The following is a 26,690-nucleotide window of genomic DNA, read 5'->3' on the forward strand; positions in this document are numbered from 1 at the left end:
GGCCAGTTTCTCAGGACATAGCTCCCCCAGATCATCCCAATACCTCCCTGTCCTCCATGGATGGGCAAACTCATACACCCCAATGGCCATTCCCCGATGAGAATTCATCTGGATTTTCTAGAGAACGTTGGCGATTTCTCCCCCAAACCCCCGAAGATACATTTGTATTTGTGGAACAGGAAGAGCCTGGAGGAGAGATTAGCTCTCCAACTCACCTCGCACTAAATAAAAAGTCATTAAGCAGCCTTTTGGAGTACTCTCCTCTCTTCCCTCAAAGATAATCCTTCACATTTTATCAGATGGGCATTTCTGAGGGAGGGAATCTGGCTGGAGAACGGCGAGGCAGTACAACTACACACTCTAACTACTTGGTTTGGGAGCTGTTAGCCAAATGCTACAGAAACATAATCATAGGCATTTATTAAAATAAACATTTCAAGAAGCGTGGTTTTCCCGGCCATTGGCAACAGAGGCATGACAAAGATCGATGTTCCTCCAGCACTTGGGAGACTCAGCATAGCATGAGAGCTGTAAAGGACAGTGGGTATGTCCTTTACAGATGAAGTCAGAGAAGGCCAGAAGCCCCTCCACGCCAAGGGCCCCACAGGAGGGCTGGGGCACCGGGGGCCAAGAGGTATTGCTGGAGATCGTCAGAGGACAGAGATACATCTAGAACAGCATCAGCACTACAGGAGGGAGGGAAGCGTAGTTCTAGGGTTTGCCTGAGAACAAATCAAAGGAACTTCTCTGGGGGAGCACGTGGATTCCACCCTATCGTTATCATCCGCCATGCTTGTTAATGGTTTTTAGTGGGTTTTTATCTTGTTTGAAACATTCATTTCTTTCAGTAGCCATCTTGGGCTGTCCTCTCCCATCTTTTGTATTTATGCCTTGTGTTGTTTAAGTAATGAATTTATCACAAGATGTCTTTAGATAAAGAGCCATGGTTTCTATTCTTTGTCTCCCCCATGATGCTTAGTCTTTCATATTGAGAACTTGCCTTCTACTTTAATCCATATTACTCTAGAGTCACACTTACCTTCTCCCTCAATATTAAAAAAAAAAGAAGTTTTAAAATAACGATGAAGAAAGATAGCATTTAAAGAGTTGGACTAGATCTCAAAACTCATTTTCTAGACAAAGAAACGAGACTCTACAAGATGACTAAATTATGAGAGGAGACTCATGTGAAATAACATGTCCAGGTGTCTTATCATTAAACCACGCTGGCTCCTTCTTAATGCCTTTTCAGTAACTTCTATTTACATGAGGCATCAAAACCTTGACAAGCTGTGAATCTGTGACTGAGAAAAATCACGAAGAGCTGGTAACTTCAAAATAAATGTGAATGGTACAAAGGATTTCCAGGGGGAGACTTGGGTTATTAGTTTATGTTTGAGAAGGGATGAATACTTTTGGAACAAATGGAATGGTTTGCTAATTTAGTGCTTACTTTGAAGCAATAACTCCTACAACGGATTGGGCTGGTTTAAAACAGTTGATAACGAGAAATCCTCTAATACTAGAGCAATGAATCTTTTTTGGTGGCTCCAGAGAGGTAAACTGATGAGTAACAACTGATCTTTTGAGAGAGTGGTCAAGGAGTTCCATCCACAGGTAGAAATACCACCCATGAGAGAAGAGACCTTTACCTTTCTGCTTCAAAACTTTCCCCAGCTCCATTTAACAGAGTAAGAAGGGGGTCCTTTCTGACTTGGGGGGGGGGGCGACTATCTTAGAATTCGGGCTTAGGAGAATGATGTTGCCATATTTTTCTGTACCTCTTCACACCTAATGGATTTCCAATCACTAACAAACATCTGCAGAAAATCCCTTAGTGACAAGTAATCCCTTATCTAGGTTTCTTTTAATAGAACCCAACAATCTGCAGAATGAACCCCAGAGTCTCTCCTCAGCATCAGGTGGTAACAGTCAATCAAGCCCCTGGAATGCAAGACAATGCAGGCTGCTGGGAGGGGGGAGGGAAGGCCATGCCTTTGGACATGCCACAGGGGAAAAACAAAAGGCTTCCAAAGACTCTGGCTGCAACTCCGAGGCTATTGTGAGAGCTGCTGGTGCCGAGTGTTCTTCAGGAGAGGAGAATGGAAAGTTTGCCTGATACAAAGGCATCCCAATATAGGAACCTCACCCCAAATGGTCTTGCCTCTCCTTGCCTTGATATTTGGAGGAGAATATAATTGCGAGGAGGTACTTGAAGGCACTTAAAAATTTGAAGGGGGCTGGCTACCAGCATCTACCAATTTCATCACAATTGTTTGTACTTGAGTCTCCTCAGAGCAAACAAGGGCCTTACGGGCTTTGATGAAATGGGGAAATCGGGAGGATGTTTTCCAACCTGCTCCAGCTGTGCCCGGGTTGCGCGTGCGCGCACACACGCATCCAGGCGCACGCACTCACGCGCACGCACGGTATGTTGGGTGAACGGCTGTTTTGCTGGGTGGTGGTGGTTGGTTTTTTTTTTTTTTTTTTTTTTTTTCCTTTCTCGGAGTGAGTGGCAAAGACACATTTTCCCCCTGTCTTCCTCCTCCTCTTCCCAGTTGCTTTACCTTCAAGGATGATTTGTTTTATTAAACTGACTGTCCCTAGCCTCTGCAGTACATAATAAAAGCCTGACAGAGCAGGCTGCCTGCCTTCTGTGTCCTGCAGACACTCATCATAAGTGTCAGGACATACCAAGGTTAGTGGTCACTGCAAGTGTGCTCGCTGGCCCAAACCTTGCCAAACGCTCTTGGCAGCTGAATGAATGTCACAGAGAATAGAAAGGGAATTACAAAGGTTAAAAAGAAGACAGCCTCTCTTATTTTCTGGAGACGAGAGAAGCTGATTTTTCACACCTCTGAAATATCCCCAAGCTCATCCCTTGGCCTTCTGCAGGGGACCTGAGCCTGGTCCCTCGCACAACTCCCCACGGATGCCTCTCCATCCTCGATCCCCTTTAAAAATCGGTCCACTGGCCTAATTTCAGCAGTGAGATGATCTGCGCTGAAACGGACAGAAAACAAACCAGGCATGGTGCTCTCTCCCCTGCCCCTCCCCCATGACCAAAGGCTCAAATGGCTTATCAAGGTTATCAATAGATCACAATCTTATCAAGGGAGATCATCTTTTCAACTAGTTTTTTTTTTTTTTTTTTTCCCCAACTTACTCTGACTGGGAAATGTAAAAGGAAACCTATGCATGGGCAGGAGTATTTAAGGGATGGAAAAGTAAAATCCTGGCTAGTATTTTGGTGAATTAGTTTGTGTGTGGGTTTTCTTTCTTCTTCCTCCTCCATTTTTTTTTTAATACTATAAAAGGGCAATAAAATGCTGACTGTAAGAAGACAATGTCAAGGAGAAAAGGGTACTGGTATTTTGGATACTCTTCACTGCTCGCCTTGGAGAGAGAGTTATTCTTGTCACAAACCCTTTTGTCTGCATCTGCTGACTGCTTGCCTGTAGCCAGCAGCATACTTTAACTGTTTTGTCACCTCCTAACATCACATGCATCAGCTGTTGGGCTTTTGTTACGGGTATTGTAGAACTAATCCACTGTGGCTGTTCTACTGTGCAGTAAATAAAACAGAAACGGGCTTCTCAGACAATTCTGCATGAATATTTCAGATGGCTTTACAACTCCAATTCACAAAATCAAATAAATAAATAACTCCCCCAGCCTCTACCCGCACAGAAACAAAACCCCTCAAACTAGACCCAGATGCCTCCAAGTCAACCGCATTGAAGACACTGACTTGAGCCTTCAAGCAATTGTTTCAGTGAAGTTGAAAGAATAGTGCTCTCTACACTTGAACACCGCGGTATTCATACTTGTTATTAGCGTTAGACACATCTAATTCCAAAAGCTGGGTAAGCAGCTTTGGAAATCTGGAGAGCCACTTTTCTCCTTGGGCTTTGTACAAAACTTAAAAAAAAAAAAAAAAGTAATGCCATCAGAAATACATAGAGTTGCCTTGTCAAACCCCTTTCACTGTTTCCATCTGCATTTTCTTCCCTCCCACTTATCAAAGGGGTCAAAGGAAGATGCTTGTGTATCTAGTTCATCCCAAGAGCCTTTCCAAAATGTTTAACCTGGGTAGGAGCACAAAAGGAAAATCGAACTTCGGGCTGGGATTTACATCATGAGTTCTCTTACAGTATAAACAATACACTAATCATACACAGCGAGGCATTTTCTGGATGACTTCTAAGTGTCTTTGGAGAAGCTACAAAGAGAAAGGGTCTCTGCACACACACGCACATGTGCACACACACACAGACACACACACACACACACACACACACACACACACACAGGTCCTAGGAAAGAAGACAAAGTTGAAGTACTTTCCCCAGCATTCATTCACCCTGGTGTGCACATGATTCCTCTAAACAAACTCTCCCATCCCCGCTGTTTGTTAAGTAAATATTGATCAAGGAGAGACACAGCTCCTGACGGCAGTGGCACAAGCTGGGGACTTAAACTGCAGACAGAGTGGACTTAAATGGATAAACTCAGATGCTTTAGTTACTCCTCACAGAGATTATCAGATGAAAAGGCAAGAACAGATACGTTATGGCTGCTCCTCTCCGCTGTCTTGTTCGTACTGAATTCTTCTGTCAGAGGCAGAGGAGGAAACCCGGAGCTTTGAAATGTGGTTACAGGACACTGTTACTAAGGGTCTCCCCTGCAGTCGTGCACGCGTTTATCCTGTGTGTATGACCGGGGACTAGCTGGGCCCGAAGGCAGACAGGGTGCAGGATGCTGCCCAGGGTGCATTGTGGGATTGTGTCCCAAAGCCCTGTCATGGTGGGGAAGCCTTAGGTAGGAAAGCAAACACGAATGTGCTTTGGAGAGCATAAAATACCACCCAGATGTAAGGTGGTGCTTCGAACCTTTAAGGAAGAATCCAATAACTGGGAAGAGTTCCACTGTGATTAATAAATGTGCGCAAAGCAGTATTTTGAAAGATGCCTTGAGGATGTTTGCTTGAGTAATTTTACTGGCTGAGTCAACAAGTTGACAAAGTTGCTCTGCATTTCCTAAGTTTTATTCCAGTCATGTCACGATTGTGACTTGAGTCCCTATCAGGAGCTGCAGGGCCCTGGGTGCTTCCCTGGGAAGGCCAGGTTTTAAATCGTCTCTAGAGATTAGGTTTTGTACCTTAATTAATCACTGAGCACCACGGTCAAAGAACAAGGTGTTGTATTTAGAGTTCCCACCAAATGGCTACGTGGTGTTTAAATCTTACGAGGTTGCTCACACCTATGTTTGGAAGGCCTGGCATTATCTGGGGAGCACTGGTCGAGAAGCCACTTGCCTACGTCTGCCGGGTTATACCTGATGAGGCAAAGGAAGGTTCTATGGCAGCAACCCGGCTTCAGACTAAAGTCTCTTTCACTCTGATGTTCCAAGTGGCGTTCATCTTTCAGGGAACTTAACAGGATTGGATCAGCGTGATCATGCAGTTTCAGGCCTACGAGTGGGCTCACTTCCTAGTAACATGTTTTGCTACTTAAATATGTGAAGAGTAAATGCTTATAGGAAGTGGCTATAGTTCAAGGCTGTCCTTAAAAAAAAAACCCAAAAAAACAATAAAACAAAAACACCCCCCCTCCATGTTTCCTCTAAGCAAAGGAACACATAGCAATAACAGTCTGTATCATATTTTTTTTTTTACAAACCTTCAAAAGAACAATGTTCTGTTGAGCAAAATTCAGTAGCATTCTGTAAACATTAATTTAAGGAAATCAATAGACTCAGTGAGCTAAAGCCATATTGCAAGATAAACTGGCCAGAGTGCCACTTTGTCAAATAGATTTTCGTTTTCTCGGCTAGATAAAGACAGTTTCAAAACGGGGCAAACGTGTTGCAACCAAGGTTTGAAAAGTATGTGGCCTTCAAACAGTCTGCTTGTTCCTACTGCAAAGCTGGACAAACATACTTTAAAAATGATAAGATGGCTCAGAATTGATGTGGCTTTCAGATTTTATGGACAGTAGATTTCTTGGTTGTCTCCCAGGCAAAAAGTAAAACAAAATCCCATGCGTTCTGAACACAAAAAATTGTACTTGGGAGAAAGGGTTAAACTGTCTTGAGAAAGGGAGCTTTGGGGGCAGTGTCAGTTGGTGCTTGACTTTAAAAAAGAAAGGAAGAAAGAAATCTTTATTCATGCTGACCTGATGGGCAACAGGCCTTCTTGCCAAAATCCAAAAGCCAAACTCTCTGGTGGGTTTGGGATCAGAGGTTTCAGCTGGTGGGAGCCGCTCCAGTTCTGTGCTCGCCATGCAATGTCATGTTAATGCGCGAGGGGTGGGGGCGGGGATGGACACCAGGGCCCCCAGGTTTCTCCAGGCCAGCCTGAGAGAGCGGCAGGGATCGTCGGAAAAAGTGGCAAAAGGAAAGCATGTCTCTCCGTCTGTCACTGCGGCAGGGACAGACACTGAGGCTGTGGCAGGACACTTCCAAGTTAAACCGCCTGCCATCATCCTCCGGTGCCATACCAGTCCGTACACCTGCCAATGGAGGGGCAAAAAAGATGGGACGTGGTAGAAATGGCCCACTGGAGGGAATGCAATAAAAAGAAGGAACAGTCACGTGGAAACTGCAAGGAGGGAGGTTAGGGGCCCGCCTTGAGTGGAGAAAGGAACTCCACGACAAAGCATCACGCGTGGGCTTTGGTCTGTAGCGCGGGCAGTGGGGGGCTACTCCAGGCTATCACCCTCACGCGGAGCTCTCTGACAGCAGCCTGAAGGAAGCACAGAGGCATGCCCTGAGTCTTTTCTTGGTTTCCTCACCTGACTTGAGTCTTTCTCTTTTCCAAGTGCTCTTTAGAATATACAGAATGCACCATAAAATGTCTACACCCTTAAGAGGTTGATAACATCTGTACGGATACAAACAGCGTACGATTATCAACGCATGTGCTAGGATGGAGCGTTTTGAGCAGTTGTGACTTCCGGTGATAAAAAAAAAGAATGTCTTAACATCTATTCTACCTGTTAACGATTTGTGTGTACTTCTTAAACGGCGTAAACATTCCAGCGGTAACGCTGCGTAGAGATGTCAAGATAAATAAAACCATCTCTCCCCTATCCCAAGAAAAGGAGGTACCATATAATAAGCTCTTATGGTAGAGTTTAGAAGAAACTCTATGACACTGGCAACAATTGTTCAGAGGGGCTGAAATGTGGTTCACCGAATATGATGAAAATGGCCTGGAAGTCTTGGTGATGTACGTGTCAGGCAACACAATGATTGTCACGTCATTTCTGGTGACGGAGTCAATTGTCCTTGCTTCCCAAACTCTGCACACGTTTCAAAGAGTGATTCCACGTTTTAACAAACAAAACAAACAAATGAATAAAATTCGCCAAAAAGAAAATCAGGGGCAAAGTATTAAAAACTAAAGTCTAACACTTTCCCCAGTCTCTGCACCCCCCCAGACACTATGAAAAGACTCTTAGACCTTAAAAACAATTGGAAGCCTTCTGCTGGAATAATGCGTCTGGCAGGCTCTTCAGGTAAGAGCTCGAGCAAGACTATTTCGTCAAAGAATCAGAGGGTTTGGGGACCCCAGGACTAGGAGAGAGTCCATATTCTCCAAAAGAGTGAAACAACCTAAGCCAGCCGTTGGCAATCTTTCTCTGCAAAGGGCTAGAGAGCAAACACATAAGCTTTGTGGGCCACATTCTGTCTCCGTTGCACGTTCTTCTTGTTTACAACTTTTTAAAAATATAAAAACCCTTCTGAGCTTGGAGTCATAAAAGACAGGCCGCAGGCCAGATCTGGCCCATCCGCCAATAGTCTGCCAACCTCTGCTCTTAGCCAAACTTGAGGGCTAACCCTTCTCCTGAATGCGCCTTCATTCTTCACTAATCCTGTGTGCCTCACTGGATCAGCACACTCCTTGTTCTCGCTGGGTAGCTGGGATTGATTCACCCAAATTCAACCTGCAAAGTCACGCCATTCCGCAGATGCGCTGAAGGCTGCCCGTGTCTATGGGATCAGAGCTAAACCACGCCCAGAGATGGTCAAGGACCGGGAAGACTTGAGTCTTGCTCTGCCTTGATGGGGAGCTTCTCGTGAGGAACTTTCCTGCCAGTAAATATTCGATCGTACGAGACGGAGGGATCTGTACCTCCTTCACAACACATCAAATGAATCAGCTCGATACTTAGATTAAAAAAACAAACAAAAAAAACCCCAAAATAAGCAGCGTACCAGTCACCGTGCAGTGTTAACTAACTTCCCTTCAAGGCAGCCCCACGAATTATGTGCCACTGGTGTCTGAGTTCAAGACAGGCTGAGAGTGCTTAAAGTTTAACTTTTGCTACAATTACTGGGTGAGGTGGTAAGATAAATAGGGCCAAGCTCGGTGCCATTCTTGGACGGGAGATTATCCAAAAACAACAAGACATAAACTCTCCAATATTGCACAAAAGGAAGCTGGGGCACAGATAATCCACAGTTACTCCTGTTTCGTTCGAGAATGCATTACGTGATTGTTTTCTACGGCAGGTTTATCTTCGTAATTAAGCTTTGCCGAGGCTGACATGGAAACTGGTCTGCGTTGCCCTGTATTCCTGCTGATGGAGCATGTGAGGGAGAAGCCCAAGGAGAAACTGTTAGGAAGCAGAGTTCAGGCAGGACCATGAGAACAGCACCACTCACCGCGAGCACCAGGAAAGGCACTGTGAGATGTGGGTGATCATCCAAAGAGTGCTTCCAAGAACACCGGATCCTGGGAGAGCCTGTCACTCTGCTAACAACAGAGGATGCGTCCCAAATCATATCCGGGCTGCTCTGAGAAAGGACTGGGATTAAACACCCCAGTCCCATCTTTTGGTTTTGCCCAAAACATCTTTGTTCTGTCAGACAAATTCTATTTTGTGCTTCTAGAGTATCCTGTTGGTCTCTCCTCCACAATTACCCTTTGCAAAACTAAGGATGAGCTGTATTTCAAAGCAACCTGAGGGCTTGTGAATGGCTTTGAAATTCCCTTTTCAAGAAAGGTAAATAGTTTGGAGAAGGGGAGAAACAGATTCCAGAATGGCCCCTGGGGCCCCTGGGAGCCCCCTCCACCCATGTCAACGGCTCACTGGGCTTGAGGTGACATTCACGGTGGGGAGTTTTAGGGTGGTGTCCGGGATTGGCCCTTGCCTTGGCCCTGCTGAAAGGCACTTACAGGAGTCTACATAAAAATGATCTTGTGTACCTTCAGGTCACTGACAATGATACATCTTGGAAAATCGTCTCTATATTAAAGGAAATGCAGTGGCCTTGAAACCAAAGCCTCGCATCTTCTTCTACCTACTTTTGGTTATTTCTCGACCGTTAGAACCACTCAAACCCCCACACTTGTTCTCAGTCAACGTTATTGTCACCTTTTACGAAAAGTCACTTGTACAACCAGATTTCACTTTAAAATGTTACGGTGGCCCTCCCCCCCCCCGAAAAAAAAAAAAGAGAAGTTGGGGACTACGACCAGAGGAAGATAAAACAAAACACTTATCCAAATGACTTGTGTGAAGATTTGCCACCTGTCAACCACACACATGAGCACACACAAAACCCCAGTGGAAAAGACTTTCCTGATGGAGACTGTCACCATGTTGGGCATCCCTAAAAGACAAGGTGGTAGTGCCTTTGCAAAAATTACCAGCCAAGACTAGGAAGGAAGGTAGTTGTCTGAGGGGAGGCGTTGTAGATTAAACAGAGGTTGATGCGTATCACAAATGCCAGCGGTCTGGGTCCATGTCGGGCATACAGGAAGACGTGCGGGAACAGGTACACAGACAATCCCTTAGTTGTCCTGTTCTATACCATCTCCCAGAAAACCCACTTGCACGAGGGCCTCAAGGACGAATGCCCTCATTGCTTGGCTGCCCTAGCCAACACAACGAATAAAGTGAGCAGCAAGTATCACGACTAGTGCCAACTCAGTCAACAAATGTTTATGAATTTAAAAAATTAGTCCCTATAATCTCAGCGAGGGAGCTGCCACGTCTCCAAGGGCACCGCTGAGATTTAGATCTGCGAAGAGGGCCTTGGGAGAACACTGAAATGGGCACCCTAGAGATGTTCGCTGAGATAATTAAGCCACAGCAGAGCCACACGGGTGGAAGTGGCCCCACATGGACACCATCTGGATTCCTAGGGGCTCCGCAATCACTGCTTAAAGCTTTGCATCATGCCCAGGATTTATTTAGAGAATGCAGAATGTCTTTATTCTAGAATCACAGAATTTCAGAGAGAGAACAAAGCTCCGTGTTTAATCGTATCACTTTACAGGTGAGCAGAGTAGAGCCCAAAATAGACAGGTGTTGCCAGAACTAGACCCTCCGATCCAGGGTTCCCTCCCCCAGACCCCATCACCCCATCGCTGCTCTTCTCATCTAGAACCCATGACTCCAGAATCCTGGAGCTGTGCCAGGCTGGTGTCACCTTTACAGCCACACTTGGGGCAGGAAGAATCACTTTCTCTTTTTAAAACCAGTTTTGCATTGACTCTTTGTCCCAATTCTGATGAGAACTCCCTCTTCCTCTCATTTGTTTGTTTGCCTATTTAGGGTCAGCGGGAAATGGCGCAACCGTGGAGCTGATAATGGCAACAAGGTAACTTTTACTTGGCTCTAGGAATTAATAAAAGCAAATGCTTATACGCACTTACTTTGGGCTAATATATTTGTGCGTATTCATTTAATTCTCAAGACCACTCGGTGAGATACTTGCTATCATTTCCCCCATCTTATAGATGAGGAGACTGAGGCACAGAGAGCGGGTAAGACATTTGCCAAGGTTTCAATGCTAGAAAGTGGCAGAGCTGGGTTTTGATCCCAGGAACCGGTTCCAGGATGCATGCTGTTCGTGAGGCTCTACTCTATTAAAATCAGTTCAGGACCACGGACATGGCAAAGACTCCCCAAAGGATTTCCTTTTTCAGATTTCAAGGTGATGCTTTTATTTATATAAAATAACACCTACTTGTAAGTGAACATTTTGTTTCCTGCCTGAGAATAATTTAGAGACCAGAGCTTTCTTGCTGTAGTTATCATTGTTATAGGCTCAAACCCAAGACTAGGGCCATATCTTCCCGATATCAAACACTCTGATACTTTATCAACAAAAACACTGAAAACATCCAGACAGTAGGGCGGATCTGCCCATTTTTCATCTGGCTGGATATGTCCCGTGGACACATTAAGATCTGCCAGAATTCTCGCCAAGCGTCTCATAAATTGGTCTCATGGGATCATTTTAGCCAAAAAGTGCTAACTGAGAAGCTACTCAAGAAATCCAACTTCCGAGGATAAACTTTTGGGACAATCAAAGCAAATCGCATTGGGTGTGTGTGAGAGAGTTATCATCACCAAAGCGTGGCGTGGTGGCCCACAGCTGGAATTCTGTCCCCTTGGCCAGTAACTGCACTGTCCCTCACGAAGACACAGTCATGCCAGAAGCGCATTACAGAAGGGCAGCTAAAATGATCAGGGGTGGCCCACGGACTGTATGAGATTAGACTTTTAAAAAGGATTAGAGCCCCTTAATCTGGACAGATGAAGATTAAGAGGGAGGAATGATCAAAGTCTATAAAATCAGAAAGGAAATGGAGAATATGGCTACAGTTCTGTTCACAAATCCCAGGATATCGTAACAAGGGCTATCCCTTTGGAGTTCCAGGAAAATGACTTTAAGAGCCATAAAAAGAAGACACAATTTTCACAGCAGGTAATAAATTTAGAGAATTATCATCTTGAGGAGTGGTATACTCTGAGAACGCAGTTAGGTTTGAAAAAGGCTTAAATAAACCTATGGGTGATAAAACCATAATGAGGTAATAATGGAAGGTTGGGAATGTTCTAGGGACATCCTGAGTCTTTTGAAAACGATTCCATCAATGACAGGTACCAGCCCCTCCTCAGAGGCTTCCCGCCTGGGGCTGGGTGGCCTCCTGATGCGACCACCTCTCTTCCCTTCCCTTTGCCAGACAGGTTATTCCTAAAATTCCGAACGGGCTCCGTGACTGGAAAGCTTTCGGACCTGGTCCAATATGACAACTCATTCCTTGGAGGGAGTTTTCTTTACTCCTCACCAATGTCTTTGTCCTAGTGTCTGTGATTCCCATAAAAATATGAACTTAATCCTGAAAACAAACAAAAAAATCTATGTTTTGCTCAAAGATAGAGACATTAAAACATCTTCTGTTGCAGTGGTTGGGGGGATAAAAACTGGTGAAACTCTCCCCTGGGGAAGCTACTCATTGTATGCTAACACAGACCAAGGAATTCAAACTTAAGGGGAAATTAAGCGTCCCGATTATGTAGCACCTATCACAGCCCAAGGTATGAAATTAAACGTCCCGATTATGTAGCACCTATCACAGCCCAAGGTATTGAACTCTGAAATTTCCCGCAGTTAATAGAAAAACCCGCACACCTGAACAAATGCCATGGTTCTGTGAAATATACAGAATAAAACTTAAGAGAAAAGCTTTAGCTCCTTTCCCAAAGAGCCAAGTGTTAATCACTTTAAATATCTAATAATAGGTCATTGTTGGGGGCTGGGGAGGTTAGGGCCACGGAAGGAGGCAGGGGACTTCGGTAGGGGGTAGAAAGGGGATGAAGATTCCATTCAGAGAAAGGGAACCTTCAGACAACTGTAACATGCACAGCGAAGCACGAAGAACCTTTTCTGTACTCACATTTTAGACTGCTTTCTGAAAATTGACAAAATGTGGCAAATGAAGGAACCAAGGGGAGGAAAGGGGTGGGGATGGAGGAGAAAGGCATTCGTCCAATAAGCAATATCTAATAACTCCTAACCCCAACCCTATCTACCTACCGTCACAGAGTGGGGGCTGTCCCTGGGCATCTATTCAAACTCCAAGTTTGAAAATGTGAGTCCTCACGTTGGGGAGCCATTCCAAGTCACTGTTCACTTGGGGAATGGAAAAGTAGGAAGGTGGCAAGGGGCGGGGACGGGTTAAGGGGTAGAGTCACCCCGTTTCTCTTTGTAGCCTGCAGAGTGATTTGGGCAAGAAAGCTGGGACATCTGGAGTTCAGAAGTCGAGGAAAATGGGGAAGAACCGGGAAGATGAATACATGATCATCAGCTACACAAAAGAACGGAGCAGAAAGAAGCCTGGATTTGGGCACTCGCGTCTGGCAAGGAGGCCAGCAGCAGGGCTAATGAAGCATTTGTGGTGTGGGACGCTTGCCAGCACAACAAAGAAGATGTGCTGGGGCTCTGCACATGTGCCGGGGCCCCCAGAGCAAAATAAGGACATAATCACCATCAGTGTCACAGACCAGACTGTACACAAGGTGACAGGGGAGGGGGGGGGGGCTGTAATACACACACAGGGAGGACGCGCCATGGCCCACGGCGGCTGCTGCCCTGAGGCCGGGGATGCAAGCAGTTACCCACCTCTCTGTCTCTAGCTGTCTCTCAAATCCTGAGGTCGGGCTCGGCCCCACCATTGGTGGGTGTTTCCCGTGCAACCCAAGTTACTCCTGACGGGGCAGCGGACAGCTGAGAAGCTGAAGAGAGTGTTAGACTGGTGGAAAAGGGCTGAATAAAGGGAAGCCGAAGGAGTGGGGGGGGGGGGGAACGGAAGGAGAGAGTTCTGAGGCCAACTCCCTCTGTCTTGTGCCAAGTTCTGTGCTCTCACTTTCGAGAACCTGACCCTGGCCATACCACCTGAGGTACGGTATTATCACGGACGGCCATGTTTTTATGCTGTCAAGAAAAGGCAAGAGAAACGGGGGGGGGGGGACACACACCCGCAGCGGAGGGTCCCCCTCGGCGTGAGCGCAAGAGCACCTCGCAGGCAGGAGGAAGCGGCCCCCGCCCATTTGAAATGAGGTCTCCTCAGAGGGCCCGGCACCTGCCTGTGGCTCCCGCTCGCTAAGGTGGGTGTGTTAGTACAGCTGTCTCGCTTTTAAGTGACTTTTGTCAGTTTGAAAGTGAAAGTCTGTTTGAGGAGCTGCTTGAACAATAGCCCAGAGCCCGGAAGAAGAGCTCGCAGCACAAAGGACTTAGACGACACTCGTGTCCCTTTTCACTGCCTCTGATGAAAGATTCATAAGAATAACTTTAATTTTTTATGACCCCCTTTTTGGTATGACTATATTAGTTGTGTCAACTTCCACACACAGGTTCTCTTTAAATACCCAAAGGTCCGTGCTGAAAGTTGTTCAAGGAGCCACGGGGCAGATATCCTTATGGGTCCCTTCCTCCAGGACAAACCGCTCTGCGAGACACAGAGATTTCCTTTCGAGATGGTTCCCTTCAGCCTCGACATCACTGGGAACACTACCGTGAGGTGATCTGAAAGCTTTCTAATGTGCCAATTCAACCTCTCTTTGGAAGAACAATTATATTTGTTTTTCTTGGCTTCACCCTATTTAGCAGGAACAGAAGTATAATAATCATTAATGGCCCTCCTTTGCCTTTACTTCTCAGATGGCTGTTTCCATGTTGCATCTTTATTTTGTGTCTCAGCCAAAAGCAGGCGTTGGCGGGGGTGGGGGGCGGGGGGCACACAGACTGTGCTTGTTTTATGGCACGTTACCAAAGAGCACCCAAGACCGGCTTAAGGCAGTCACTGAAGGTGATACAATAGTTCTGAACCAGAATTATCTACTTTCAAGAACCAAAGTCCTACGCTTCCCCGAAAAGAATGTTTGCAAAAATACCTGATGCTGGCAAATTTACACGGAGAGACTTAAGAGGGATGAGCGAACGAGCACTACATTTTCTGCCCTACGGCTGCAAAGAGAACCAAACAATTACAGTGAAATAAAATCCGGGCAGTGGGAGGAAGATGAGGAAATTTGATTTAAAACACTCTCTGCCGTGTGAAAAGGGATCACCAACTTTCGAACGCGCTTTGGGCTGCTCAATGAGTCTGTTTCATCTCGACGAAATAAACAGGCTCATTTCCAAAAGGCTGTTAGAACTTCTTCAGACGTTTCATTCAGGATGGGCCCAACACAATGCTAACATCCCACCGAAAGATCCGACCACGACCGGCCGCTTGCTCTCTGCAGAGAACTTGCTTCTTTTCTCCTATTGATAACCCTTTGTGGGACGAAGAAAAAGAGCAGAGGCAAGGAGGAGTGAATGTCAGACAATAGCCATCCCTCCACGCACTGTCTCTGAACTTCCCTCATCTCTGAAGGACAATTAATTATGAAGGCCTTAGGGGTAGGTCGAAGCAAGGGAAAACCCACTGCCATCTTCGTAACGCGCCTGCCACCTCTGTGTTTGCTAAATGGCTTCTCCTGTTGGGGTACAGCCACCAAGAGAGCCAATAGATCATGGGGGGGGGGGGTGGCGGGGAGGGAGGAAAGCAAAAGATTTTTTTTTGTGTGTGCGTCTGCCCTTGTATAATTCTATTCTCACTGTGAACTCATCCATACACAAAACACAAGGACAATTTTTTTTTTTTTTTAAAGAGAGAAAAGCCACAGGGTATGTTGCAGCAGAAACGGCCTCTCAGTGGTGTGTTAAAAAGGATGGTCTTTTCACCAAATCATTTCACAGAGGCAAAACAGACAAACACAAAGGGTTGAGGCTTTTTCTCCGACATTAAATGGAGTAACTGGTAAGGTCAGACATATGATACCTAAAGACATGAATCTGTGAACTCTTGAAGTCAAAAGGCCTCTCTGTGCTGAGGAACAATCTTTCAAAGGAAATAGATCATAGAACTCCACTGAATCCGCTTTAAACTTTATGAAGCAGGAGGAGAAAAAGTTCTAAGTAGGGAAGCTTGACAGAAGAGCCTTGAACTATTTTCTGAAGGAAAGATGAGACCCTCCCTAGGCTGCCACAAAACATTTTTTTTTTCTAAAGGCTCCTCTGAACTTTGATATGTGCCAAGACACTGCCATTGAAAGCTGTATAATTATGTGCTATCGCCACTGTAGAAAATGCTTTGTTCACCCCAACAAAGGACAATAAGCAAAGTAAAGCGACGTTACACTGTATCTTTTTCTTTAAGAATGTTGAGAAAGGTCATGGAATGCTATAACTAATAAAGCTGTTGAGTAAGGAGGTTTTAAAGCTGATCTTACTGGGCTTGAATGTAACCCAATGACAAAAAAGACACAGGGAGCTAAAAATGCAATGACATTACCAAACAGATGATAAATCAATGGGCCCGCTTCATTATACTGATCAACACCTTGAATCCCGAAAGGACACACGGCGCAAAACTGAAGCTCTGGTCCGCACACAATTCCGCCTCTGCCCTACCCCCCAACCCTTCAAGCCCACCTTGAAGCCGGGCGTCTTTACCACTCTCTCCTTCACCCTTCAGGCCATCACTTCGCACAGGAATATGCTCCCAGACAGCCGTGTGTGTACGTATATTTAGAGAACATTCATTTAGTCTCTTAACAGATCAATTTGGCTTGTCAGTGGCGGGACTGGCAGGGGAAGAAGTGCTAAGAGTCTCTTTCCCTCCTCGCCACCCACCAAGGGCGTGTGTCACGTGACCATTCAAACGGCTCGGCGGCTCTGGGGCCAAAAGACTGCAACGGCAGTAAAAGGTTTTCACTCATGTGCCAGTTTTCCGAGCGATCACTCATATTTAAGTATCTATTTGGAGCGGAGGGAAGCGCTTCCTAAATCCACCTGTCCTCATTTTTCTTTAAAGAGATGACGACGTGAACGAGAGATTTCCAAACACATTAAATCTTCCTCAATGTGCGCGGTGCGGGCAGCGGGAGGGTTGGGCACGGGGGCGGGCAGGGTGGGGACGGTGTATTCAGCATGTGCATTTCCGAGTGTGTGTGCCTGGGGGTAGGGGTGGAGGCGAGGGGTGCGGCTTCTTAATTTTCTCTTTCCAAGCGGAAGGCGAGGCAACCCACAAGTTGGGTCTGCGGAAGCACCCTTCTTGCCTGTCATGTGACACCCAGAAAGAAGTCGAAGCACAGGGTCTATGATGGAGCATCGACATAGACATCAGTGTCTTGGGATGGGACATCAGTGTCTTGGGATACGGTACGTACAAGCCCGCTAGTCAGCGAATCAGGCTCCCCGTTCTGTTTATTTCTAAGCCTTCCATCCCCAAACCTGGGTCTTCAGTGAGGGCAATGGAGGCCGGTCAGTGTCGCAGGCATGTGCACCCTGCCCACAGACCAGTAGCTACCACCAGGAGGCCCGTGAAGGACGCTGGCTGCCTGCTGAGGGGGAAGAGCTACCCCTCTGGTACTGGAGAAGGACACACAGCGCTCAGTGCAGCCTTGGAGACTGACAGCCATCACTACCTTCCTTCCTGCCACGGTGGGGAGGGCCACAAAAGAGTAATAAAATCCAACTCGTGTGCCCCTCAAGTCAGAAGTATCAGCACGATTTAAAAACTGGGAAGGAATCCCAACCCTCCTATCCCTCCCCATAAAAAAAAAAAAAATGTTGGACCCTCTTCAAAGCGAAGTGCGAATGGAGCATGGAAATACATCCCATAACACCTGGAAAGACAAATTTATTGTCGCCAATCTCATTAAACGTGAGAAGTAGGAGTGAAACAAGCAGCCTGTAATTAACCCCCCCTCTCCTGCACACCTTCGCAAACTCACCTTCAGCAGCGAGGCGCCCCGCCCCGTGTGAGGTGGCCAACTTTCTTTCCTTCCTTCGCACAAGCCGACCGCGGCGTTGGTGCCCCTCCCCCTGCAGTGCCTTCTCCCGCTTCCCCTGGGTCTTCTCAAGCTCTCACCACACTGAGCCTGAGCGCTGTGCCAAGAATCTTGGCCATTGTGTAAACTGATACAAAAGGCAGAGCAAGCTCTCCTGTCACTTAGAAGGCCCTGACTCATAAAGGCCAGGAAACGCAGGGTCTAGAGGAGGAGAGAGATTCAAGCCACTCCTCCCTCCTTGCGAGTGATAAACCTTCCCCATCTGCTTCATTTTCCTGTAGGCCAGGGGTCAGCAACCACTCTGGCCTTGAGAGCCAGGAGCAGCAGGGGCGGGAGGGGGAGGGTGCCTAGCAGTCACAGAGGTGGCACCAGCCAGCTTAGGACACAGACGGCGCAGAGAGCTGAAAAAAGACAAGCAGCAGAAGAGAAAGAAGGAAGGAGAAAGTCCCAGCGAAGGAGGGAAGGCATCAGCCTCCTTCTCCCTCACCCCCCTCTCTCCCTGCCTCTACCGGTTCCCACTAGTTTAGAATTACTTTATAAACAGTATAGAGCGTTAGGCACACTAAACTTTTTCTCCTATTAATATCTCTATCATTATTCCCGCTCACGTCAAATCAGTTAATATTGGTAAGACATCTGGAAGGATGCTCAGGACGTCATCAATAAACATTAGCTATTTTGTTATTGTTAACAAACCTCTGATTGAGAGATCTAAAAATGCAATCAATAAGCTGTTTTATTAGTTGACCGGCTAATACTCGGTTGGGTTAAAATATTCCTTCAAATGTAGACAAAACTTGAAAGTCCCTCTACCTTTGCTTCATCTCCGTTTAAAAATTAGAAAATGGGGGTGCCTGGGTAGCTCGGTGATTGAGCGTCCGACTCCTGATTTCAGCTCAGGTCATGGTCTTGCGGTTCCTGAGTTCGAGCCCCACATCAGGATGGAGCCTGCTTGGGATTCTCTCTCTTTCTCCCTCTCTCTGCCCCTCCCCGCTCATGCTCGCGCTCTCTCTCTCTCTCTCTCTCTCTCTCTCTCGTTCTCTCAAAAAAAAAAAAAAAGAAAGAAAATTAGAAAAGAAACAAGGCACCCAGTTCTCTACTTGGCCATCTTCATTTGCTCCTCTTAGAGTACACATTCACTTTGGTTGATCTTAAGAGGAGAAACTTAAATACAAAAGTCAAGCAGTGCACACAGTATGGGCTGAGATATTCAGCATGAGGTGCTGGGTCTGCTTGTGGCTGGTGGCCACGGCCCACAGTGGTAAAGCTACACTGATAAGACCAGTGGCTTTTTAAGCATCTCGCTTAAGCGCTGACCTCCGTGCACAGAAAAGAAGGGGTTGTCTTATCTGAAGCTCTAGTTAGTAAGCGCGCCAAGCTGGGAGGCTAAATTAAAAGCTATTTAGTGATCGTATGTGGTGGTGGGTAGGCCTATGGGCATACGTGTGAGGGGAGGGGGCAGGGCAGAATCCATGCTCCGGCGTTTCTTCTTACCACATTTCCGGAAAGATCCTAGTTTTTACTGAAGAAGGAAAAGACCCAGAATAGACCAAGAACTTGTCTGGAGTCACATGAGAAGTGACAGAACTGCTCCCCGGGCCCCATACTCCTTGCACTGAAGCAGTCTTAAAATAGACACTGCAGATAAAGGAGAGGTGGCCGGGCTGGAAGTGGATCTGATTCACAAAGAGAGAAATATCAGATGTTAATCATATTAAAGGAGGATTTAGATGATGCTAAATGGGGCAGCTCGTTGGGTACCTCCTGATGCCAGCCGCCCCTGTTTGTGTCATTCTGGCCCTTGTGCTGTGAGCAGGGGATTAAATTCCAACCAGGTAAGTTTTAAAAAACCCTAAAAATCCTGATGTGCCCTGTAAGGATTTGTCCTCTCGAGGATATTACACAGCAAAAATGCAGCCCTCAGCGCACGAACCTTGGGCAATTCTTTTATGAAGCCTGACGCACACTGCCAAACAAATATTTGCCGTAATCAGCCGTAAAGAGTTCACTAGTGCACAGCTGAATTCTCCTTGGGTCAAGTTTAGAGCAACAGACTTACCAGAAAGGGGCAGAAAAAGACACGGAACTCTGAATAAGGTTTCTTTAAACTATTTAGCCACAGTCCTCCTCTTCAGCTTTAAAAGAAATTCTGCTAGAGTGTCCCATCAGGTTAGTCAACCAGAGCTCTCTTTCAACACACTTTAAATACAGAGACTTTAAAATGGTGAAGCAAAACAAGGAGGATCCCCACTTTTCATGTGTTCAGCCCGAGGAAAACCTTGTTCGTAACACATTTGGCAAGAAGAACATTGTAGTCTAGGACGACAAAGGTAAATTGGTGGCTTCCAGTATAACGGTTCAAACTTCCAAGGGAAAACTGTGACCTCCCCACGGCTAAGCTTCCACCTTCGGTGCCTGGTAAGCCACCATCACTGGTCTGCGCTGCTAAAACCTGTGTGGGAAGGGCTCCCCAAGGGAATGGGCAGACAGGGGGGCAGGAAGGGGCGGATCCTTTCGTTGGCAAGTCTAGACCAAGATGCCCTTCTCTTCCTCTGCAGCTGCAAACTTCTGGGTGTTTCTGGGTGCCTATCTATGTGAGGAAAGCAAGACTATTAACATAAGGTTCCGGCAGGAGCAGATGTGGGAGAAAAAAAGATTCTTGTCCTCAAGATAACAACAAGAAAGGGACCGACTTTATCAGGCCACGGCCTGTCTACACTCACCATCGGGGGTTCAGCCTGCAGAACCCTTGCCACATTCCCACCTCCAACTATTGTTGCCTGAGCCAGCAGGGCTCAGCAAAATGCCTTTGTGAGGACTGGGAGATTCGCTAGTGTTGTCTCATGGAGAGTCATCATGTTGCAATGAAAAATGTTTGCTGAGGCACCACATTAGCCAGTAAAGAAACGCCTTACTCATAGCCACACATCTTTCACTGTTGCAGAGCTATTGCTTTCTGGGACTCGTCTATACTGCTTTGCGTGTATCTAGAATATGCATGTCGTAGATGTGTGTGCGTGCGTGCGTGTGTGTGTAAGAGGGCATGAGCGACGGGCAGCTTGGTTGCGAAGCTACGCACACGCGAAATAAACACACTAGGTTCTCTCCCGAAAAGAACAAAAACGAAACAAAAACAAAAACGAAAGATGTTGATGGCTCTCATAATACGGACTTAGTAAATTCTCGTACCATTTCTTCCATAAAGGCAATACATGCTGATTAAAGTAGAAACCACAGAATCACTCTCCCATCAACCTTTCCAGATTTTTTTTAGAAAACAACTTTTGCAGCTATCCTAGCACACAGCGTATGTCAGCCCAAGCGACATGCCAAAACCTAAATAGCAAAAAACGCCTATCAGAGTGGGGACCTCTTCTCTGGAAAGGGAATCACTGTGTGGGTGGGTTCCTTGCTGCAGTTTTCTTTGAATTCTCCAGTTCCCTCTTTCTGTGGCCAATGGGTCTTCATGCAAGCAGCCGAGCTGGGGAATGGGAAAGGAAGCAGAAGTGGGTCAGCTCCCCAGGACCCGGATGGGAACCACACAGGGGGCTCCTCACTGCTGCTTTACCTCTTACCCCAGTGGGGCATGCTCTTAGGAGATAACGAGGCTGACGCCGATCTGGGGACACTGCTAAAGAAAATAAATTTCTTAAAAAAAGAAAAGGGAAATGACCAAACGATAAAGATGAGTTCCTACCTCAAAGTCATTTGCTTTATTGTAGTGCATGTTCAGAGCCCTGTACAGCTCACAGTCTCTGGTTATAGACAGCTCTTCAGTACTGGTGACTCCGTCGTTGATGGCTTGACGCGCGTACTTCTCCATCTGAATGTAGTAAAACTCGCGGAAATTGCTAAACCACTTGATGAGCTGAGAGGTAATGCATCTGTTGAACTGTCAAATTTAAATGTTGAAAAGGATAAGAACATCACCATTTTCTTCATTTATTCTGTAAGCAAGTCTGAAGTATTTTTAAAGATCTCCTCTCCTTCTTGCTTGGATGGGTGTGTTTTTGATTTCACCAAAATGGTGGCAAGAGGGGTGAAAGCAGTAATACGTTCCTAAGATATCATAAAACCCGTCAACAATGGAAACCACTCCCCAATCCTCCACACTTCAAATGGAAAACTTGCATTCTAAATCTGATTTTCTGTGAGCTGAAGATCTTATTTTAAACATCGTTCTTCAGCTTTCAGTGGAACAAACTGTATGTGTGTACTTCTTATGGAAATTCATTCAAACCACAAAACCCTGGGAAGAGTTGTTACTCTCAAGGACAGCCTCCCCTGCTTTTCAAAAGTTCATGTTCCGCCATTTTGCTTTTACGAAAAGGCCTACCTCAGTGCCTGGTTTCGTTAACAGAAAGAAATCCAAAGAGGATTTTTGCTTCTCAGAAAAGAAAGCGAGAAGGGAAAATAGCATTCAGCATTGGTTTTGCAGCGAGCCATTACGGAGGCAGCACGCACCCCCAGCAGCAAGAGTGGCTCCACCAAGCTCCTTCCCCAGGAACGAGGCTCAGCATCTCAGCATCAAGCCGCCATAGCTTTGAACTGTGTCTGTGAGCATCTGTGCTTTATTTGATTTATTTTGTGCATCTGTTATCGAGATGTGTCCTAGGGTATCAGAAAAGTCTAAGAGAGGTTATTTTTTGGGTCTGGGAATGCTCAACATTTCCCCCATATAAATTAATGGTAATTGCTTCTTTGCTTTATGCCATTTCGGCTTATGAAAAGTTTCATAGGAACGCTCTACTTTTGGATAGCGGGGGAAACCTGTACCAGAGATGGTGAGCCACGTGACTTCACCACCAGCATGATTTCTTCTTTTAATGAGAATTTGTGTCATCACATGACAGCCCCGTACAATGCTGGAAAACAGCTTTCGGGCAAAAGGGGAGGAAGCTGGCATTTGCTTATTTTTTGGCAAATGGGTGATCCCCATGGCCATCCAGCTCTGATTCCACTTTATGTTCGCACACGGCACTCACGTCCGGTCCTGTCTGGTCAGACCGCCATGCCTGCTTGCACACTTCCCATGGCCAGCATCGGATAAGACCCACGCCCCTTTCCATTGGCGTCTCTGCCGTTTGGAAGGTGTGGTTAAGACGCAGTACGCAGATGGCAGAGGCAGAAACTATATTGCGTTTTTTTTTAAATGCCAAGTTACCATAACATGATTAGGCTTTACAACTTTGTTTACCAAGGTTCCCTGATGACCTTTTAAATGAAGATGTCTTCCTGGATTCACTGCAAATGATACCATTCTTATTGACAAACCTCTGTTCACGTAAAGGACAGATGCGTCTCAACTTGCCAAGTCAAAACCAATAAATCCATAGCTTTATATCAGGCGGGCTGACAGACAACCCCCTGCCTTTTGTCATTACAGGCATTCCCTTCCCGGGGCCCCCAGAAAAAGATGTACATTCATCAAAAATCAACAAAGACCACTTATCAAACACTGGCCGTGAGAACATCCAGACTCCAACAGGATGACAGCGAAAGTGTGTATTGGGGCTGTAATTACTACACAGAAAGTTGTTCCTATACTAGCAAAGATAATAAATGAACGAAAATTTATGGCAGAGAATGGACGTAACAAGGAAACAGAAGCAGGGAGACTGGTGTTTCTCCCAAAAGGCCAACTTGCATCATAATTGCCATGGAGTTGCAAGGGCCCTTACAGATAATTGACCAGAAAATGATTAAGTCATCAGCAAATCGCTTCTGCTTGCGAGAGTTCAAACATGTACTTAACCTATCCAAGAATTATATTTTCACTCTGTGTGTCTGCTCTGTCTCTATTCAGCCTTGCGGGGAACCCGATTAAAAAGACAACTGAAGGACCCCCCTTATCTGATCTTCTGGTTGCCGATTTCAATAGAACTTAAACCCATTACGATTTGCTGAACTTGGAGTTCTTTCCATTTTATCTCAGCAGTAAAATACACTGTCCAAATTTCCAGACACTGAGATAAGGACTACAGGCCCCCGTGACGGCTTACTGTTCCTTTTTAATTCTTTTAGAATAAGAAACAAAACATTACAAAATGATAGCAGGCTGTGCACTGGGGAATGAAAATTGCTTTGACATGGAGATTAGGCTTCTGCATTGTTACAAGACATTGTCTCCTATGGACAAGAGTACTGTAGAGGAAAAAAATAGAAGGGTGTTTTTTTTCTAGAATGGTCATGAATGACCTAATGGGGGAGGACAAAAAAGTAAGTGCACTTGCCATTATTTAGGAATGGGACATAAAGGGAGATTTAAAGCTTATTGTTAGAGAATGGAAATACCAGAGAGAAAGAATGGGCAAAAACAACAGACTCCCCCGACCTAAGACAAGTGAAATGACCATCACAACAGCTTGAAGAACAGGGCTTCCCTCCACTAGAAGTGAACTGCAATTCGTTCTGTTTCAGGCGCTGGCGAAAAGCGAAGGCAGGCCCCCTCTTTTCCAGATATTCACGTTGGGGGAGAAAAAGTGTTAAACTTTAAAGAGTTAATTTCCCCCCCCCGGTTCCGTAGTGGCTTACAAGAAAAGGATCAATTGTTCTATAAAGGAGACCTCTGTCGTGTGTTAATGTGTTACTGCAAAAACTAATCGCTACAATAAAGAGGCTGTGTTTCCACAGTGTGTGAGTCTCTGTGACTTTGATTAATGCTTCCCACGGGACATCTCAGCCTCAATATGGGCTGAAGAAACTTCCTAAATATTCAATGAGCATGGTCAAAAGATGTATAAAACAAATCAATCTGACACCTTAATCTGGCTAGGCAGCAGTTGACTCAAGGGGTGGAGGGAATGAGATACATCATTTAACACTGCCGGCGTGAAAAGCTGTGAGCGTCTGTTCTTCAAAGCTAAAATGGCACCGGATCTGTTGTCCTTAGTGGTCTAAGAGTTATTAGTTGATACATTAAAATCAGCACTCGGGAGCGCACAGGAAGATGGTGGGGCCCATTGCTCTCTGGCACGTCTCTCCCATTTGCCCCTTTGCTCTTCCCAAAGGCTGGGCTTTTCGTCTGGCTAAATGTCATGGTGAGGGAGTGAAGTTGGAGTCCGTGAGAACGTGGAACTCTGTTTCGATTCTGACTCGAGGAATGAGACCAAGGCAGCCTTGGCTTCATCCTTCCTCTGTATCAGCCCTGTAGGACTCTCACCAAGCCAGCGTCTGAACTGTAGGAGGTTTTCCTCCACCTCTCTCTTTGCAAAGCAATTTAAAAGCATTCACCTAGCCTGCCCAAACGGAAGTCGCTAGTGGAGAGTGAAGCACTGTATCCATTCCTAAGGCAAAATGCAAGGGAGGGTGGATCACTCTGGCTGGGCTCACCTTCTGGAGCTGATCAGAGGATTCACTTGGTCTAGCACGATCTTCCAACTGTGTCTTTGATGACACCTAGGCTGAGCTTCACTCATGACACAAAATATTTTCTACTGGTGTTGTTTCTTCTGTGTTTTTGTGTTTTTGTCTTTTTCACTTGCGGAAGTAACTCCTGATCCCCATTTGAAATGCAATGACTTTCATGGTTTGGAAAGGTACATTTTGCTAGGATTAGGAATTTTCATCTAAGTAGATGAATGCAGCCACAATCAAGTGTAGGCTTGTGTGATTGTGACAAGTACTGCTTGGTCCACAGACACATGAGCGTGTCTTTCTCAAGATGGGTGATGCCTCACTTCCGATAACTCCTAAGGTGCTTCCTCTAATTTCTAGGGGGTCTCTTAATTCTGTAGTGGTTTTCTTGCATCTAAACTTTGTCATATATAGAGGAAACATCTAGTTATTTCAGTCTTGCAAATAAGAATCCACCTTTATGTGTCTATATCTAGAAATAGGTACGTGTGTATATATAGATACACATACACCTAACATAATAATATAATATGACATCAAATCAAATTCCGGATTTTCCTTAATATTAAAAAATCCAAGAATGCTCTGCCATTGTTTTCCACAAAGTTTCTGGAACACCATGCCTAGAGTATCCTTCACTTTCTATGCATGCCTTTCCAATATCATCAGCATAAGCCCGGGGAATACAAATTCATTTATTACTAGCCAAAGAAAAAACATAATTAGCAAAGTTAAAAATGTATAATTCATTCCAAAAATAAAAGAGAAGTGACCTTTGGTGATTTTCTGCTATGCATTATATGCCCTACTGTTTCCCCTCCATTAGAGTGGATAATTGGGAATTAACTAGACTCAAGTATACTTTAACAGCCTTCTCTCCCAGTATGGATGGAGTATGGATAGAATCTATAATGTGAATATTAGTGCTTTTTTAAATAAAATATTCACCCCAGTATTTAATTGTTGTTTACATAGTGATTATTTGCAAAGCTGAATTACTAGTTGTATTCTAAAGGAATGGGAACAATTTCATGTCAGTTTACACTGCAGAGTATTTATAAAGATTACAGATTAACTATTACAGATTAATAATCTCCCCCATCCTTGCCCTTCTCCCACCCCCCCCCCCCCATACACACATGCTTGCGCGTGAGGAAGTTTCTAATATTTACATCTACTGTTGGATAGTGTTGCTGGCTCAGAATGGCTGCTTTCCACCCTCCAGGTGGCTGCAATTCAATGGTAGGCAAGGGATCCCTATGTGTACAGTTTGTAAAGCTCTCTGGCCTCCTTGGGATACAAAGCGCTATCTAAATAACGTAAGGTATTGCCATTATTATATCACAACACTGCAGATCATTGCTCTAAGAGGAGTGGAGGAGGTAACATGGGCACCTACACGCACACACACACATACACACACACATACACACACACACACACACACACACACACGTGTGCAGTCACACTTTCTCCCTCTCCTCCATGTCCCCCTGTCCTCGAACTAGTGTCGAGAGGACCCCGTGACAGAAGTCTGCCGGGTTCCACTAGGCTCCGGAAGCTGTCTGATCTTCAACCAGTTGACAAATTCCCTCCATGGTCTCTGTTTCAGATGGTCCCTCACAAAGTCCAGACCCTTTCCCTGGCCTGCTGTGTCGCTCAGCCTTTTCTGCGCTTTCATGATCCTCAACC

The 26,690-nt window shown here is 45.7% G+C and overlaps 1 protein-coding gene and 1 long non-coding RNA gene across 7 annotated transcripts in view; both read right to left on the minus strand.

The window, feature by feature from the left end:
- PROX1 (prospero homeobox 1) overlaps positions 1 to 26,690 on the minus strand; it is a 52,292-nt gene that overhangs the window by 7,298 nt on the left and 18,304 nt on the right. For 5 of the 6 annotated variants that reach the window (XM_003999296.6, XM_019821804.3, XM_019821805.3 and 2 more), the window contains one exon: positions 21,340 to 21,534. In XM_003999296.6, coding sequence (XP_003999345.1) covers positions 21,340 to 21,534 — 195 coding nt within the window. Of the gene's footprint in view, positions 1 to 18,714; positions 21,124 to 21,339; positions 21,535 to 26,690 lie in introns of those variants that run through there. The other variant, XM_045049277.1, reaches the window with a different exon arrangement.
- LOC123382914 lies at positions 1,718 to 16,980 on the minus strand. Its single transcript, XR_006592062.1, has 2 exons — positions 12,374 to 16,980; positions 1,718 to 12,326 (listed from the first exon to the last, which is right to left on the minus strand). It is a non-coding gene; the product is annotated as an uncharacterized LOC123382914 (long non-coding RNA).

This window comes from Felis catus, chromosome F1 (genome assembly GCF_018350175.1).
Source record: "Felis catus isolate Fca126 chromosome F1, F.catus_Fca126_mat1.0, whole genome shotgun sequence".
In the NCBI taxonomy this organism is placed as follows: domain Eukaryota; kingdom Metazoa; phylum Chordata; class Mammalia; order Carnivora; family Felidae; genus Felis; species Felis catus.